General features: G+C 41.8%; 1 protein-coding gene across 1 annotated transcript in view; it reads right to left on the bottom strand.

Annotated features, from left to right (window-relative positions):
- The window catches only part of ADAMTS17 (ADAM metallopeptidase with thrombospondin type 1 motif 17), a 183,698-nt gene that overhangs the window by 90,731 nt on the left and 75,699 nt on the right, over positions 1-17,268 (bottom strand). Inside the window, exons 8-10 of the mRNA XM_035890595.1 lie at positions 10,229-10,231; positions 6,704-6,844; positions 5,251-5,401 (exon numbers count right to left, since the gene is read on the bottom strand). Of these exons, the coding sequence (XP_035746488.1) occupies positions 5,251-5,401; positions 6,704-6,844; positions 10,229-10,231 (295 nt within the window). The remainder of the gene's footprint in view (positions 1-5,250; positions 5,402-6,703; positions 6,845-10,228; positions 10,232-17,268) is intronic.

Raw genomic sequence — 17,268 nt, 5'->3', positions numbered from 1 at the left:
AAAAGAAAATATTCTCATTTTATTTTAGAATTGCCAGGCTTCTATCCTGCAAACCTCAGAAAACTAAACCCATCCTCCCTGAGATTTATTATTATTATTCTATTTACACAGAAGCTAAAGTGTGTAATGGAAAATTATGCAGACAAAGTCCCTGGTTGTACAGAAAATGACAATGCAACCTATTATTTTCAGGATAGATCAGCTCTCAATCTAATTACCATGTTCCTGTAAATATTCTATACATTACTAAATAATAGGGCTTGCTACCAACATTTGGATCTTGCAAATGACCCTGAAAAGAAAAAACAGACAGAGGCCCATTGATTCCTATGCATGGAGTCCAAGAGTCCACTCTGCCAGTCTCTTTGCAAGATCAAGACCACAGAGAGAACTACAATTGCTTAATTATATTCACCACCATACCACCAAAAAGGGAAAATGAAGAGATATGTAATATCCACTTGATTATTACAATTGTTGCTCTTCCTTTACTTGGTTTTTTGGTACCTCTCCTTTTCCATTTCAGCCCAGAAATCTACTCAGTCTCCTTTGGCTTACGATCAACTTTGCCCTCTTGTTCTGTGCTGCTGCTCCATAGCTTCTAGATACTAGGAAATATCTCTATTTGTTAAAAAACAACTTGAACTTAAGAAAAAACAGTAGAGCCAATTCTAGCTGGTTTAATTTTTCTAAAAACAGTGTCATGTCAAAATTCACATTCCCAGTTACATCTGAGTTGAGGGTGTCCCTTTTTCAGAAAAAAATCTCTTTGTAGCAATGCTAATCTCTTTCCACATGCCATTTCAGCCTAAGCCCAGTTATGACTCAAAACAATACTGAAAGGTAATGGTTATGTAAAAACCCGCAAAAATGTGTTAATAATAAATAAGCCAAAAGGCATATAAAACAAAAAGCCAAACACTTGATACAAGAGATAGAAATCACATTTTTTCCATAAATATAATTTCAGTGCAAAAGCCTCTGTTCGTAGGCATGCCAGTCTGAAAAATAAACCCAGTGTTCTGATTAAACACACAGCATATTTTCATGTGAGGTTATGAACAATGCATTTTTACGTATTTCTGGTGGAGGAACACCATCCCCGCTCTGAGAGAGATTCAGCAGAAGCCAGCTGTGCTATTCCTCTCATTGACAGCACTGCTAAATAAAGGGGACAGCAAAGAGTTAAAGCCTGCTCTCTGCAGAAGCCTTCATCACTTGAATGGGGTTGAAGCTTTTTGCTTCTTCTTGAGTAGGGGTCACAATACGTGATTCCATGATTCATAGCACGGTATGAATCTGAAGAACAGAGGTCAGACAGGTTGAACTGCCTGTAATTTGCACAACCGAGCACATTAGCCCTGGACTCACGTCAACATTTAGCAACCAGAATCCCAAAAGATCTTTGTGTTTGGGGTACATCAACAATGCACTATGCAGTGTCAAACATGCGTTGCTGTTTAGCTTTTTCTGCAACTTGTATCTGTTTTGCTCAGAGCTTGAGAATGACATGGTCGTCTATTTAATTTCTCCTAAAAGTAACTTACCTCCCTCAAAATAAAGATCACTTTGCAAACTCTTAGGTGAGCCAAAAGCTCTTCTAGCACTGCAAGAAGGGCATGACTGTACAGCCTCCCACCTGAAAATAGGCAGCATCTCTGGTATGGTGGAAGCACATTTGTATGTCCTGCTAGATAAGCGTTCCCAGTGGTCAGAATGCCTGAGATTTGCAATGGGAAAGATTAACAGAAAGCACCACGCGAAAGCACTTTTGATCCCTTTACATATTACCAGAGAAAACCATGCAACTCAGATGTGAAGGGGGAACTACTGAAGGTTCTTGAGATATTAATTATCATATGTGAAATCATCTCACTTCAGAACTGCCCAACTTCTATTTTCTTATTCAGTTCCTCAGATCAGAACTAGTTCTTACATGGAGCCATGGAAACAGTTACTTTCCTGATGATGAGCAAGGACTCACCCATCTAATACTCAGATTAAATTTAATCCAAAACCAGCCACCTGGATGTATCGCAAACCAATAAAATTATGAGCACAGCATGCACCAAAATGGACTTGCACTCCCTCAAGGGGCTGTCAGGTAATCTTGCCACTTATTATTCACACAGTATTAAAATAAAGCAGTACTTTTCAAATAAATAGAAATGGATTGTTCCCAGCCTAATAAGCATCCGCCCTAAAAGCCTGATTTCACAGCTCCTTAAACAGGTGACGTGCTCGTAAATCTTACCTAACATTGATGTTACAGAACCAGATCCTAAATTAGACATCTTGGACATCATAGGCTTTGATTAAGCTAATTATCATATAACCAGGCTTTGATTAAGCTAATTATCATATAACCATGATGTTAATTAGTTCATTTTTTAAAATTTTAGTATATTAAAACGTAGACAGTGTCCAAGCAAATTAAAAAGGAACATCAAGAGGTGTGGTTTATGTAAAGCTGAGCCTACCTCATATGTTTTCATTTTTGTTCTGCAAATTTGGAGCAGAATAGTGGCAGGATTGCTGGTTTGGCAAATTTATAATTCTGAGGGCTACTATTTTGTACTAGGGCATCTGACTTATCATTAAAAACAAACATGGAACAAGAATTTTGAAGATGTAATCTGAAATATCCTGATAAGGTTGAATATTCATGTATTAACTATCTAGTTGGACCAGTGTCTGAGGTCCAGACACTGCCAAGCATTTAGGCACCTGACTCTCTGTGAGGGCAAAGGAAATTACATTCCTTCAAAAATTTGGGCCTTGATGCCTTTAAGGGAAGGAGATTTCCGCACAGAAAGTTTCTGCAGTTTCTCAAAAATGTCGAAATTTTGGATTCATCTAATCTCGGAAATTTGCTCTACAACCAGATTGCATGGCATTTTTGAATATAGGTCCTCTAGTTTGCCTGATAGAATTATGTAGCTCAACTATCTCCAATGAAATGTTATAATGTAACTCTTTTATTAAATAAGAAAACAGACAGTAGACACATGTAATCATAAAAAGATTGAGGAGGCTCATTTCCTGAAGTTTATTTCCTTTTTGTAACAAATATTTACTGTCAAATGTTTATTACTTTTACATTTGGATTTTTTTAATACTTTATTGAATTAAAAATACCACATTACCATTGGCTAAAAGAGGAGACAGCTATATTTGCCAGTAATTTCTACAGCTAATGCCAATGACTAGTGCCAATTTTTTTTTGGTTCATATTTTTGTAGACAGCTTTGAGACTTACGATACAAGCATTCTGCAGATGAGGCATGAGAAACACAAAGGTGAAAAGAACACAGACTTCAAGGTTTAAAAATTAAAGCTGAAAATTTCCTCTAAAGAATTTCCTTTCATTGCCTTCAAATGCCAATTCAGAGTAGCATAATGGGATGCAAATATTTACTTAAATTAATGGCATGTGACAGAATTGATCCAAAGCTTCACCGTGTGAACGCTAATGCTTAATACATATCTGTAACAGAAAATTACTTCTAAATAAGCGATTGCAGATTGTTTTTAATCTGCTGAAGTTCTACAAGGCTTCTTGTTAGAAAGCGCTAAAATCCTTACAAAATATGCTTTTCTTTGGGAGATACTAGGGGACTGATGGAGGAAAATAGCACAGTTTTCATTGTGTTCTAAGATGTCAAATAATAAGACTGGTGAAAAATCTTGGGAGACACAAACACCTGCTGTCTGTATCTTACAGAGAAGAACAGAGCCTGTTGGCTTGTTCTTCTGGCAAGCAACTTGTCCCTGAAGCAATTCCAGACTGGACATGCAATTTCTGCATGAGAAATGCTGACCACCTACCAGTAGGCTGACATTCTCATTAGGCACTGGACTATCCAGAAACAGAATGTTTTTTATCGCAACAAGGGAAATAGCAAATATCTATTCCAACAGCAGTCAAGCTGGGTGACACCCACACAAGTGGAAGAACTTGAATCATCCTGGGTAGATCTGGGGTTTTCTTTACAGACCTAAATTCTAATACTTTGCTTCCAGTACAGTAGTCCTGGTGGTCTGCATTTTCTTGATGGAGCTGGAAAATACAACCTATCCAGATTCTTTTCTTATTGTTTTATATTAGCTAGTTTCCAAATCCAAAATAAATAAAACAGCAAATGTGAAACTAAGAGCATGTTCCCAGGACTTGCATGTGTTCAACAGTTTTAGTAATTTGGCACTTAGAAATGTCAGTTATCACTGATTATTATTTTCTCTGTTAACACTGATTTAAGATCCCAAGATTGTTCAGAATGGGAATAAGGGACAACTAAAAAATACAAATGGCTAGTTAATGACAGCAAGAAACCTGGCTGCTTCATGCCTGTCTATGTAGGACGGAATGGTGCCAGCTGGTGCTGGTGACAGAACACAGTGCTTCATGACTTTCTCCTGGATATCTCCGAGGCCACACTGGAAGTAAGCATTTCTCCAGCCCCTATCCAAAGTGGGATGCAGACAACCTCTGGCCAGAATGAAGACATCTAATTATGTGCAAGACCTTAGGAAAAGTTTAGCTGTCTAAATTCCAGAGGACAAGTCAGACAGCCTCATCTCAAATGTGACCTACTTGTAGAGACACCAAAAATCAGTGTTTCCATTTTGCCAACCAACCATGTCATATAAGCCATGTTGCGCCCAAATTCTGATTAAACATCATGTTGCTTAGAAAATACAGAGGAAGGGGCCTCATTCTGCACAAATCTCTAAATGGCCTCATCAAACAAGCAGTCATTTATATTTCCTTGGCATAGAATTAGAGTCAGCTCCTAAGAACACTGTAACGGTCTGAAGGTGAGGTCTACTGAAAGATCGAGAGAGTCATCTAAGCTGAGTCTGTGGAAGTAGGCAAGCACCCTTGTGAGAAGAGACTTTCATCTCAGCTGAACGTCCAGCAAATCAATCTCTACTGAGTACTTCAGCAAAACAGTGTCAAAAGGGACCTGTCCCTAAATTAAGACTCAGTACAAACAAAAGCTTTTCTAGGTCTGCTCTAGGAGATTAACAAGACCAATGCAGGGAGAGGAGGAGGACTGCAGAAGTATGTGCTGTTGACATGAACATCAATAGGAGTTTTACTACTGATTTTCTAACAGCAGTGCTGAACATGCTGGAAATCCCATGAAGTAGTTCCAGGGAAAGCACAGATACCTTTTCTTCCCCAATGCTTGACAGCTTTATTTCTACTTCCCACCTTGTTTCCAGGTACACCCCGTGAGCTCTTACCTCCATATTCTTACAGAACGTAGCATTGGTCCCAAAAAGTATCTGGCACTGTTCATCGGCACTGTAGTGCATCCCAGGCAGCTTGTGAGGGAGCCGCACTGCGTATTGGCTTCGGGGGTCTGTTACCAGCAAACAGGTGCTGACCTTCGACCTGTGAAGTGTAAGAGTTAAATATGCCTTTAAGGGAAAGCACCTTTGAACCGGAGTGCTAGATCGCTGCTGTTGAGAAGCTGTTGTCCTCTCTTTAACAGGGAATACGATGACCTCATCTGAAACAGTGGTGATTTTTCCCAGTATATATCTGGAAGCCTTCTGAGTCATTGAAAACTATGGATAGAAATGTCCTTGGGAACTCATCCCTGGCCCAAGGCAGAATCGACTATATTCACGTTATTCTGAGTTAAACATTTGTTTAAACTATTACTAAAACTCTGACAGAGACTCAATTCTGCCTTCAGGCTATCTATTCCAAAGTTTCACGAACCTTAGAGTGACAGCTAGAAAGTCTTCTATCTTGTCTCACCTGAATCCTCCTAGCTGAATTTTAAGCCCTTGACTTCTTTTCAGTCACAGACATAAAGGAAAGATTTTTCCCTTTGCCTTCTCAACAATCTTTTACAAATTGGAGTATCACTTTGTCATCTCACCTCTATCAGGGACCAGTGATCAGTGAGTTCAGATGCAACTTCATTTTCAACTTCATGCCTTTAATGTAACAGTAGATTTCCCATTTTCTTTCATTATTTTCCTTTCTCTCCCACCTCTAATCCCCAGAGTGAGGAACTTTCCATGCTGAATCCATTTCTAGCAATAAAAGCACTGGCCACTGTGCCAGACACTGTCAGAGAACTGCACTGTAGGTCTAAGACCACAATTAGAGAGTTTAGACAATTCCAGTGCTTGCTATAGTGGATGAAAGTTAACAAGCAGCAGGACAGAAATTCTTCCTGAACTGTTGAACATGATGAACTGAAATACGGATGCAGTGGGAAAGAAGTTTATAGTGAAGACCAACACTCACTGAGGGGTAAGAAAACACATCAGAATTACCTCCAGGCAAAATAAAGTTTCCATAAAATAAAAGCTATTTAATAATAATGACAGTAAAAGCCACAACACAAAGCTGGCAGCATCCTTCAACAGAGATTTTTTTCAGGCCACCTACACACAGATTTCTGTCATCACAAACATGAAGGGGATTTTTTGTAAAATTAAGGTGATCTGGGATTGTTTTTAAGAAACTATCAGTACCTTGACAACTGCACACAATTTTTCTGCCTCTCTGCAAACCTCAGTTTCAAAGGGGCTACTGTATGGAGACAGATTCAAACTTGAACACCCTAATGATATATGCATGCACTTTTTTTTAAGGAAAATTGTTTAGGCTTTCACTTTCAAATAACACATTGGATGCTTGCCTGATTGGATTTTTGATAATCAGCACAATCCTTACTTTAGGAAGTTTTCAAGGTCATCGCGGCTGCATGAAGACCAGGAAAGGTCACTTGGGTTCCTGCCCTTCACCCATTCTCCAGACATAATATGAGACCTCCCTGCGCAGGGTTGATGATCATCATCATGGCTCATTCCCATGCTGTTTGATTAAAACAAAACAAGACAAAAAAACTATCAAGTTATGATGTGGGTTTCTCATTTCCTGTTGGACTTAGTAATGACACTTTTAGCAATTAACAAGTTGAAAACAGGCTGCACAAGTAACACAATGATTCACCTATTCCTCTGTTTAATCAAGAGATATAGGTTCCTTGACTTTATCCTTTGCCTTAATTTCACAAAGGTTTTAGTATTTATCTGTTTGAAGCTTTTAAATGTGCTTCCTATGGACTTTCCTGCCAGGAAATATAACTATTTGAGGGTTCATGAGAAGTGAACCTGAAGAAGTGATGTAGCACAGCCAAAGGATATCTGCTAGACTATCAAAGGTAGTGGTTATTGAAAATTTTTTATTGCTTTCTCAAATCTAGTGGATATAGTCCTTATAATCATACTGAGAGAATGGTCAACAAATTAATACTAGAGATGGGCCAGTTTTGTTGTTGTGTCCATGTGAATTTAGAATAACTCCACTGTTAGGAAAAACATTTCTCTAAATTTGTGGTATTGTACAATCTCTCATCTAACTTTGAAGCTGATCCTTCTTTGAGCGGTGGGTTGGATCAGCCGACCTCCAGTGGCCCTTCCAACCTAAATTAGTCTATGGCTGTGACAGCAATGCTCAGATAGGAGCCTGAGGCAGAGTCAAGCTCCCATTTCTGCAAGCACTGTCCAAACAAGCACCAAGACTGCCCCATGCCAGCCTCAGCAAGAACAGAATGTGACCTACTCAGCAAAACAAACCATCTAAACAAACAGCAGATCGTGTAGTATAAACATCCAAAGGAACTCATGGATGCATTTCATGTGAGGGTTTCAGAGTATTCAGAAACTGAAAAGTATTACTTTAAATCTCCATCCACCTTCCCACTCGAGACCCTTGTAATCATTAGTCGAGTCTCCACCACTGGGCTGCTGCAGCAAATCACTGCTCAGAGTAATCTCTATTGCCACTGTAGGAAGGTGAGACGCCTTTGCCACTGTAGGAAGGAGAGACTCCTCTGCTGGAGGAAAGCCTTTGTGAACAGCTCTCATGGTGGCAAAGAAGGGATAAATGATGTGACCAAGTTCACCTGCTACATCAGTGAAATGTCAGAAGTCCTGACTGGCAGTCCTACACTCAGCCCATCGTACCATGCTGCCTGGCAGTGAAAGTGAGTTAAGGGTTTTCCACCCTACTTTGAAATGATCACTAAAATAATTTTTTTAAATCGCATGAAAGTTTAATATTCTTCCTTCAACTCCAACATGAAAATGGCTTTCAGACAAAAGGTGCCTTGCATGGCCACTGTCACTTTCTAGCAAAACAACAGTCACCGATTTGGGGCTGAAAACACAGATTAATAGGAACTCGCTAGGTCTCCAGCTGGCTGGGCTGAGCAAGCCAGGAGCAGTCCCTTTAAATATGGTGTTGGACTCTTTAATCCCTGCTATTTCTCTACAAATCAGAGGCTCCTGTTTGCTTTCTGACTACGCTCTTGGCTTTGCTCTCTCCAGTTTTGGGACTCTACTGTTCAAAGCCTAAAAACGACATACATTTCTAGTTGCAGTGAACCAAAACCGGCTTCGGCAGTTTGATAATTATGGCTTAGATTAAACTGCCATCTACGCTATTTTTAGCTTAAAGTGAAGATTATATGGTGGAGTCTATTATTTTAGGTTTATCTCCAGGGACATTATTATTTCTAGCAAAACTACATTTAACGTAATTTTTAGACTCAGAAGTTCCTAGTTATTCTTGTTTTTAAACCTTTGTGGGTTTTGAACACAGCAGAAACATCAACATCAAGCACATTTTGTTTGATGCACATAGGAATAATTTAACAGTCTATTAGTAACTCTAACTTCAAAACAGTAAAGAGTGAAATTCCTGCTCCACTGAAGTGAATGGGAGTTTTGCCATTGACTTCAATGGAGCCTGGATTTCACTCCAAATATTTTACCCATGTTGTTTCTACACACAGAGAAAACTCTTCACATGCTAGGAAGAAAGTTCCAGCAGTATTCCTCCAATGCAAATAAGCCCATCTAAAGTCTGTATTCCTAAGAGTCAGGAAAGGAAGAGCTAAGTACCACGAAGCAAGGTATGTAAGCTTGCTGGAAAGCTTCCAGAGGAAAGTTTGCCTGCCCCAAAATGCCAGTTTAGAAGGCTTGTGGGCATGCAGCAATCGTGTTAATTTTTCTAATGGAAACGAGGCAGGTTTCCAAGGTTTCTGTCAGCTTGCCTGCCTTGTGACTGCCACAGTGCTGAGACTCAAATTTGGGTACTTCAGGTTTCTCCTCTGTCAGGGCTTCTTTGGGACGGGACTTGGCAGCACTCCCACTCTGGCAGCTTCCTGAACGGCCCCCTGGTCGGCACCTCAGCTGTTCCACTTGAAAAAGGTGAAAACAAACCATCTTCCTGACATTCCAAAGTGGTTTAGGCTCCCTGATTTTATCTCTTCCACAAAAAGACTAGTGTTTGGTCTAAGAGAGTTCCTTAATTAAGACTAATGCCTTAGCTTTCTGATTAACTTCATTTATTCTTTGTTAAATGTGTTGAAAGTGGGATTTTCTTGTTGGCAAACAAGGGCAACAGTTACTAATTAGTACATTCCTGTCCATAACTTCATTTTAAACCTGACCTCATGAAAGATGTCTGCCTAGGAGGAATGCTGAGGCTAACATTCATTACTCAGCTTGGTGTTTGAGGCAGATAGATAGAACATATTTGCTATAAAGACTGAGTTAGAACTCACATCTCAGAGTCATTTACAGGCTGCTTCTGAAATTTGTTCAATTCTTATATGTGTGGAAATTGGCACCTTTCTGAATCATTCCTGATTTCTTAAAAGAAATTCTTTAAAAAGTTGTAAGCATAAAGGGATTGAGCCTGAGCTATTGGTAAAAAGCAAAGGAGTTCTGCTAAGTCAAAAGAACCATGCCAGTTTATATTAGTTAGGGATCTGGCCTCGAGGTACATAGACAACCTCTACTGGCCTCTCTGTGATGAGTTTCTGGTAGAATGAAACCAGCAACACCTTTGGAGCCTGTTTTAATTGGCAGTACAGAACTTTTCCCAGCATCTACTTTACCTTACAATGACTCACTTGAGGAAAGGATTAAATGACCTGCAGGACTAAGGCATACCCTAGCATGCTAACACATTCTTTTCTGAAGTTCAAGGGTCTCCAGCTACATCAAAGGGATCAGTTTTTCTTAAACACACAGTAAATGTAATGCCATGCTGATTCTTTTCACTAATGAATAGCCCCCCTTCCTTTTTACAGAAATAAATCGGACAGAACATTATGGGTTTGTACTAAACAGCACTGCAAGCGCTGATTCAGTACTTTGCATTTTCTTTGTGATCATCTAATCTTACCTGCTATTCAGAAGTTCACATGGAATTAGAAGCAGATAATCAGTCTCTTGAAATATTCTGCCATGGGAAGGAGTTCTATTCTTACATGAACAGATCTTGAAAAAACAGCTAATAAGAATGGCTCTTAGATTAGAACTAGGAATGTCAAAGTGGCACCACATTACCCTGCAAAACCACTGCCCTCTGTGCTCTCCGAGTCATAACCACCCATTTTATCAGGAGCAGCAAACACACGCTGCACGTTATCCTTTACACAGCAAAGCCAGCAGAGCCATTGCAGACGAGCGGGACTTGGTTTCCCTTTGTGCTCTTTGCCACCGTCACTAGCTCCATTCTAAGCACAGGATAAATTTCAGCCTTCGGTTCATCACATTCTCCTCCTGAAGACAATGAGCTTCCACAAAGGCAAGCAAGGACAGCTTAGACTGCCAGCCCTTAAACTCCTTTCATTCTATGCTTATTCAGAGTAAGCACAACGGGACTCCGGTTTCACACTCCAGCTTCTTTTCTAATATAAATAATCCATTGGTTATCAGTCAAAGACACTAAGGCGTCACTGAAGGAGTCCCGCAGCCTATTTATTGTTGCTTATCATATGTGAATCCAGAAACAAGCTGACTGACCAGTTTGAGTTCTGACCGTTAACATAATCACAGCAAGGCAAATTTTATCAGGAGTCATAGGGAGGCAACAACAACAGATCTCTTTGATGCTGCTTTTTGTAGAACGACACTTTAAAGTAGCATTGCTATGAATAAAAAACCGTATGCAGTCTCTCAAAGCCCTGGCCTCTCTGAAGTCTGTGCTCCTTTCCAGGACACTACTCTCCGTCAGAGTCTACGCAGCAATCAGAACTGGGTCAGGACGCCAGAATTACACTCTGGGCCTGAGCCGGCCAATTTCTTGTGTAACCCTTTTTAGCTAAATTCAATTAACAGCCATTTGTTTTCCCACAGCAATGCTAAATAAATGCACTTGCTTTGTTTGTTTCGGTCATTAGTGGAGCTTCTCCTCTAGACAGTTAATGTAACTAAACTGCTCTGTTTACCCTTGGTGTGTTTTCCAATGTTTCCTGTTATTCTTTAAAAGCCAGAGCCAAAGCGCACCAAAGCCTGTGGAAAGCCTCTTACCGCCTTCAATGCACTGTGCGTTGCACCTCCAAGTTCTTAAGGTCATGTATACAAACCTTCATCAGAACCACTATGATTCTCAATAGGTTTCCTATTAAAAGCCCCAAATCCGAGTTACAGCGTCAAGGGCTGGGGGAAACTGATTTAAGAGATGCTTTAAATTTTTTCAACAGCTGCAACTTTGTGGCTGGTAACAGACCACTTGAGAAATCCCCAGGATTGTTATCATAAACTCCCCCTCTGGTGGGGAGACACTGTGAAGTAGGGGCAAGAGGCAAGTTTGACAGAAAATACCATCAGCAGTACAAGAAGAGCTTTTCTTCAGAAAAAGGCAGAGAGAAGGTAGCAAGTGAAAGAAAGAATTATGAAGAAGGGAGGCCTGAAAAAACCACACCCATAAGTGGAAACACCATGAGCTTCTATAGTCCCTCTGTTTCAAATAAGCACTTCAGCTGGCTGTTAGTAAGATTTCTCCATAGCGTGTGATAGCCAAACCATTCCATTTGTCTGCAAGTAACTGAGGGTGAGTCAAATGCTGGTTCAGTTTAGAAACAAGTGACAGTCAGGACTAGCAAGGCTACCCAAGGTGACCTGGCTGTCACCCCAGCTGCTTATTAAACTTCTGCATGACACACGATTGATTGCTCTCCGCACAACTGGCACTAACCTCAAAGTCACCATTTCTGCAAAGGACAGTGAGGCCGTCCAGCTACCGAGAAGGAAATGAGGAAAGTGGTCTGTCTCTCACTTCTACAGGCAGAGGAATCCAAGGGAGAGTCCTCCTAAAGAACCAACTTAAAAGCTGCTGCAACTGTGTAAGCTCAGCAGCATGCTAAAAAGCAAGAAATCCTTGGGACCACTCGCCCTGCAGACCAACATGGACTCAAAGAATTGAGCAAAGGGCCTGCTACAGCAATGTCTCCAGCACAGAAGGGGACAGGAGAAGGCAGTGATATCTCTTGCTCCAAGTGAAAAGCTCAGTGGGGCCACTAAGGTTTTTATATTCTTGGCTGATCTTTGTTTGCCGGAAAGTATGTTTTCTCTACCTGTGTTTATAACAGAGGGCTCTTAGCCTGCAGATGTTCTCTAAAAGGCTCTGTTCCTACAAGGCAACAGTGAATTGCTGAGAGCTGTATGCAGTACCAGGAGTTGCACATCACAGTGGGGTAGGTCACTACTGATCTTCTCAAAAGAGCATGTGGGGGAAGTCATTCCCTGAGACCCAGCTTGCCATGACTCACCCAGAAGTAACCTAGCATTAACTGCAGAGCCAGGATTAAGCACTAGATTTCTTTCTAAACCCCACTGGAGAAAAAGAAATGTAAAGGGAGGGCAGAGGACAACATCCTCACATAGTGTGAGAGGGAAGGGAGAATGGGATCTGCAATTTATCCACTCTGGGCAGGATGACAGTGCCCCATGGAAAGCCTGCTATATTTAGACATGCTGTGGGCACAAATGCCATCTGTTTATCCATACAAAGGACATAACTGAAGGACAAAATTCCTCCCCCTTCCCACTTCCTATTGGGTCTTCAGGAATGGTAGAGAAGGGAGCCCCATCTCTATAGTCCATCCCATCTCAACCACAAAGAAAGATGCTGGTACGGAAGGAGGTTATACAGGGTGCGTGGCTGACAGCTGAGAACATTAAACATGGCCATTAAAGTCAAATCAATATAGGTCACTACGCAGAGAACGTACGTCAACGGTTCTCAGCAGCTACTGACTTGGGCTGGATTTGAACCAGCAACTTAGAAGTGGGAGACAGTATATCACATAATCAAGCCTGTGGGCCGTCCAGTCCCAAATCGAGTTCAATGTTAGGAATTTTTATTAACGTTTGAAATTGAAGCTGCATCACTGGAAAGATGCCTATTTCTGAACTGGTTCAACATGTTTAACATTTCAATATAAAATGCTGATATCTTGCAAGTTACGAGGTTTCCAACCAATTGAGAATAAAGGCATAACAGAGGCAGAAGCGAAATGGGATTGCTCATTAGAGGTGGAATTATAATAGGAGCTGCAGTGCAAAATGAGGACAGTAAGTTTAAGAGAGCGACCTAGGAAGGTGATGCATCTGCAAAGCAACCGGAGAGAGGCAGAGACAGCCAGAGGGGTCAGAAGGGAGTCCAAGTGAGGCTTGGATGGAGGGCAAACTAACAAATGCTGGGGAAACACGCTGAGGTGAGCTGAGCTGGGGAGGAGGCAATGAAACAGCTTGCGTAAGCTTCTTACAAAAACAACGGTCACTAAAACTGTTGGCTTAATGGAAAACAGACTTTTTCACCTTGTGCTTTTCAAACATGTAAATACAGTCGCTTAAATATAGCTCGACTGTCTCAGAAGCTGCCAGGAGGTACTTTGGGGAGCTGTGATGAAGAGGGGCAGGTGACCCTACTTAAAGCATCTGAAGTAATTAAAAATGGTAATTATGTATATAACATTATCTAGAACAGGGGTGTTCACGATGGGTGCTGAGTTGTTTGTTTTTTTTTATCAGGAGAGACAAAGTTTAAGGGCAGCCATGACTACTGGACTCTTGTTTTCATAACCAAGTTTATGTCACTCTCCAATAATGAAGTAACCAGATATTTTATATGGTTATCTACTCAACAAACAGCCAAGAAGTCAACAACAGCGAGTGAGAACACACGAACGCCTATGGTGAATAACAGTGTGGAAGGCTGTGGTTTATTCAGCTGCATGACAGATCCAGCCCTTTATGATATGGTTTTCATTTAAAAAGAATTAGTTCTTTTGCCATGGAATCTGGAAGGCAGCAAGTATGAGCTTGTGCTGCAAGGGACAGATAGCACACATGAGAGACTGACATGGCAGGAACAGGCAGTGTGGCCTTTTACTCACCCAAATATTTCATCTAAAAGCTTGCTGCCCATGTGGTCCTAGAACAGAGCTGGCCAAACCCCACTACATCAATGACAGTCCTTTTATATGGTTTGAAGGAAGCTAGACCAGGGCCATGAAGAAGAGGGTGAATCATCTTATGATCTTCTCCCCCCACATGCCCACACTATTGACTTTTTCCAGTGGACATTTGCTCACGCGATTCTCTCTCGAGAATCCTTGCCTCTTTTGCAGGGTGGATGACTCACAGCGGGGCAGGCATTGCCTGATGTATTCCAAGACTTTTGGTAAGATGCAGGAATCCAGTTGCGATGCAACTGAACACTTACCGTTCCAATGGCCTGCCTCCACTGCATCTAATTTGTAGGACATGGTCCCAGCATAGCAAACTTTTCCTGAAAAAGCTTCGCAATGTTTCTGGTAAGAATCAGCAGGTTCTGAGAATGCAGAGGGTAGTGTACCACGTGGCAGAAAAAGGAGTGCTCCACCAAACACAAAGTCCTAGAAAAAGCTGGAGCTGATCAATAGATGCACAAATAAACTCTGTGGAAACTCCACAGTGAAGAGGTAGCCTTACCTCAAGAAAACAACCTTCTTTCTGATCTTAATGCTCCCTCCTTTCCAAGTCCCATGGAGTATCTAACACAAGTCTCTCAACGTGAAAGCTGTCAACCAGAGTAACTCCAGCAGTATGCATTCACACTCCAAAAGCACTGTGATTACACAGCGTAAACCATTCGGTAGCAACTCTCTCAGCACAGGCAGAGTCCTGCCCTGTTCAGAATCCCGCCTCTCTGAAGGAAGACTTTTAAAGATGCAAAGTAAGGTACAAATCCCAGTTATCAGAGGGAAGCATGTAACCCCAGCCACTCCCCTGCTGCATAAGGACTCAAAAGTGGTCCTAGTGGTTCAGTCTGATCATGCTGATGCAGAAGGGACTCACCTGAACCTACGCAGGCAAGGGAGGCATGGGAAAGGCTCATGCAGTGAATCCTATCACATGCCCAGGGCTAAACATGCTGCTTCTCTGCCCATGCACCTTCCCAACAGGATCAGGAGCTCAGCACACTTACACTTACAGCAACAATTTCACCGTCTTTTGTGTTCATGAGAGCTCGCCATGGCTTCCATTCCAGCCTTTCTTTTTTGGGCCTATGGGCCTTAACATCACACAGCATGTCGATTCCTGTCCACTTTACATTCCCAGAGCACTACCCCACCTCCACCGCTGTCATCCGTTCAGTTGCTCAGCATTGCTTTGATACATGACAACAACACAGAGAGGCAACAGGTTCCTGACACAACAGTGTCGGTAAGAGTCAAGGATTGCTTTAACGGTCCAATTCCCATTGAAGGCGTGGACATAGATATATCAAAAAACACTCATTGTAAAACTTGCTTCAGTGACTCTTTACCGGGAATCACTTGTCTCAAGCTATCAATGAAGAAACACTGGCTACTTGTCATGATCACCCTGGAGCAAGAATAAAGTTATCTGAGGGCCAAAGGGTAACGTCCCCATGCAAATGTACACACTGAGCTGTTTCCTTGCCCTCCACAAGATTTAATCCACTTCTTGGACATAAAAAAATGCTCACTCTCTCACTTGCTTCAGTCTGGTTTCAGAAAGCAGGGAATTGTTGCAGAAGGAGCACAGTGACTATGAATGAGACAGTGGTGGGCAGAGAAAGACTGGCTCATTTTTCTGGTGAGCAGAGGCTGCTGTGCTCCATCTGTAGCTCCTTGTACGCAGAAAGCACGCTGGTGCATGGCAGAAGTAACATGCTGAAGGCTAACAAGCCGTTTGCTTTCAGCACTGCCTGAAGTGGGTGAGAACGAGACCTCAGAAAATGTGACATGCATTTCCTCAGAAGATGAAAAGGGAATATAAATTGTAGGGTGGAAAAAAGACAAAACCCTGGGATAGCTGGGTGGGATTTCCCACCCACTAGGAAAGACAGACAAAAGCTCAGTAAGAACGGCTGACGGGTCTGTCACTCACAGTGTTACCAACCTAAGGGGAAGCTCTTGCATGCAATGACTTGAGTGCACTTTCCAAACTCCTGTGAAACCAGTGAAAGCCTGCAGTCAACTACATTAATGACTGAGGGTCAAACCTGAACAAAGAGATGCAACATGAGACATCCTTAAAAGAAAATGCAAGGAGAAGGGAGAGACGATGGAGCATATTTGCCAAATATGTGCAACACAAGTAACCACAAATGTCCCACACTCTGCCCCAGCAGGAAGCCACCCACTGCTGAGCACTGGGGGAAGTGGGGCAGCCTGGGGAATGCACTATAGGAGTCAGGAATGCTGGCTGCCTTCCCAACACTGGGAGATGAATTCTCCATTCCTGGAGGTGGGAATGAGGAGATGGCCAAGAACAAAAGACAAAGAGATGTGAAATAACTGTAATATATATAATTCTACCAGCATCAGGTCTTCTGATGTCCCCAGACAAGCCAGTGGATACATGCTTTATGGTTCCCAGAGCAGCAGAAGTCCTGTTTACAGCAAGAAATATTTTTCAGCCTCTTTCTTCTATTCTTATGTCTTGGTCTACTGTGGGCTTGCAGATTCAGTGCAAGAAGAAATCCATCCTATGTGACCCTCTTATACTGATTCACCAAAATGACAAGTGGACAGTAACAAACCTGTGTGCTCTCTTTTGCTTGCAAGAATGCAAAAAAACCCCAAAAACCCAAAAAAAGTGTAGAAAAAAAGTTGCACAAGAAATGCAGGATCCAATTCTATTAGTTGCAGTTTCAATCTAGCGATGGATCGGTCTGCAGTAGCTCAGCCAAAGACATTTGCTTCAGCTGAAGACATTTACTGTAAGGACACGGCATTTTGAGTGGTGGCCCTGTCACAGCCACTTGCATCACTCAGGAGTGCTCCCCACCCTTTCAGAAACTTTGTTTCCAGTAATGCTCTGCCCATATACCAGCTCCCTAAACTCTTGGGATTTTTCATAATGGTGCAGCTGGGAAAATAATTCATAATCCCAGAACCATCTGGCCTTGGCTGTTCATAAATG

Source organism: Egretta garzetta, unplaced genomic scaffold (genome assembly GCF_000687185.1).
Source record: "Egretta garzetta isolate BGI_Z169 unplaced genomic scaffold, ASM68718v1 scaffold322, whole genome shotgun sequence".
Taxonomy (NCBI): domain Eukaryota; kingdom Metazoa; phylum Chordata; class Aves; order Pelecaniformes; family Ardeidae; genus Egretta; species Egretta garzetta.
Note: the sequence above shows the minus strand (reverse complement) of the source record. Positions and strands in the feature narration are given on the sequence as shown.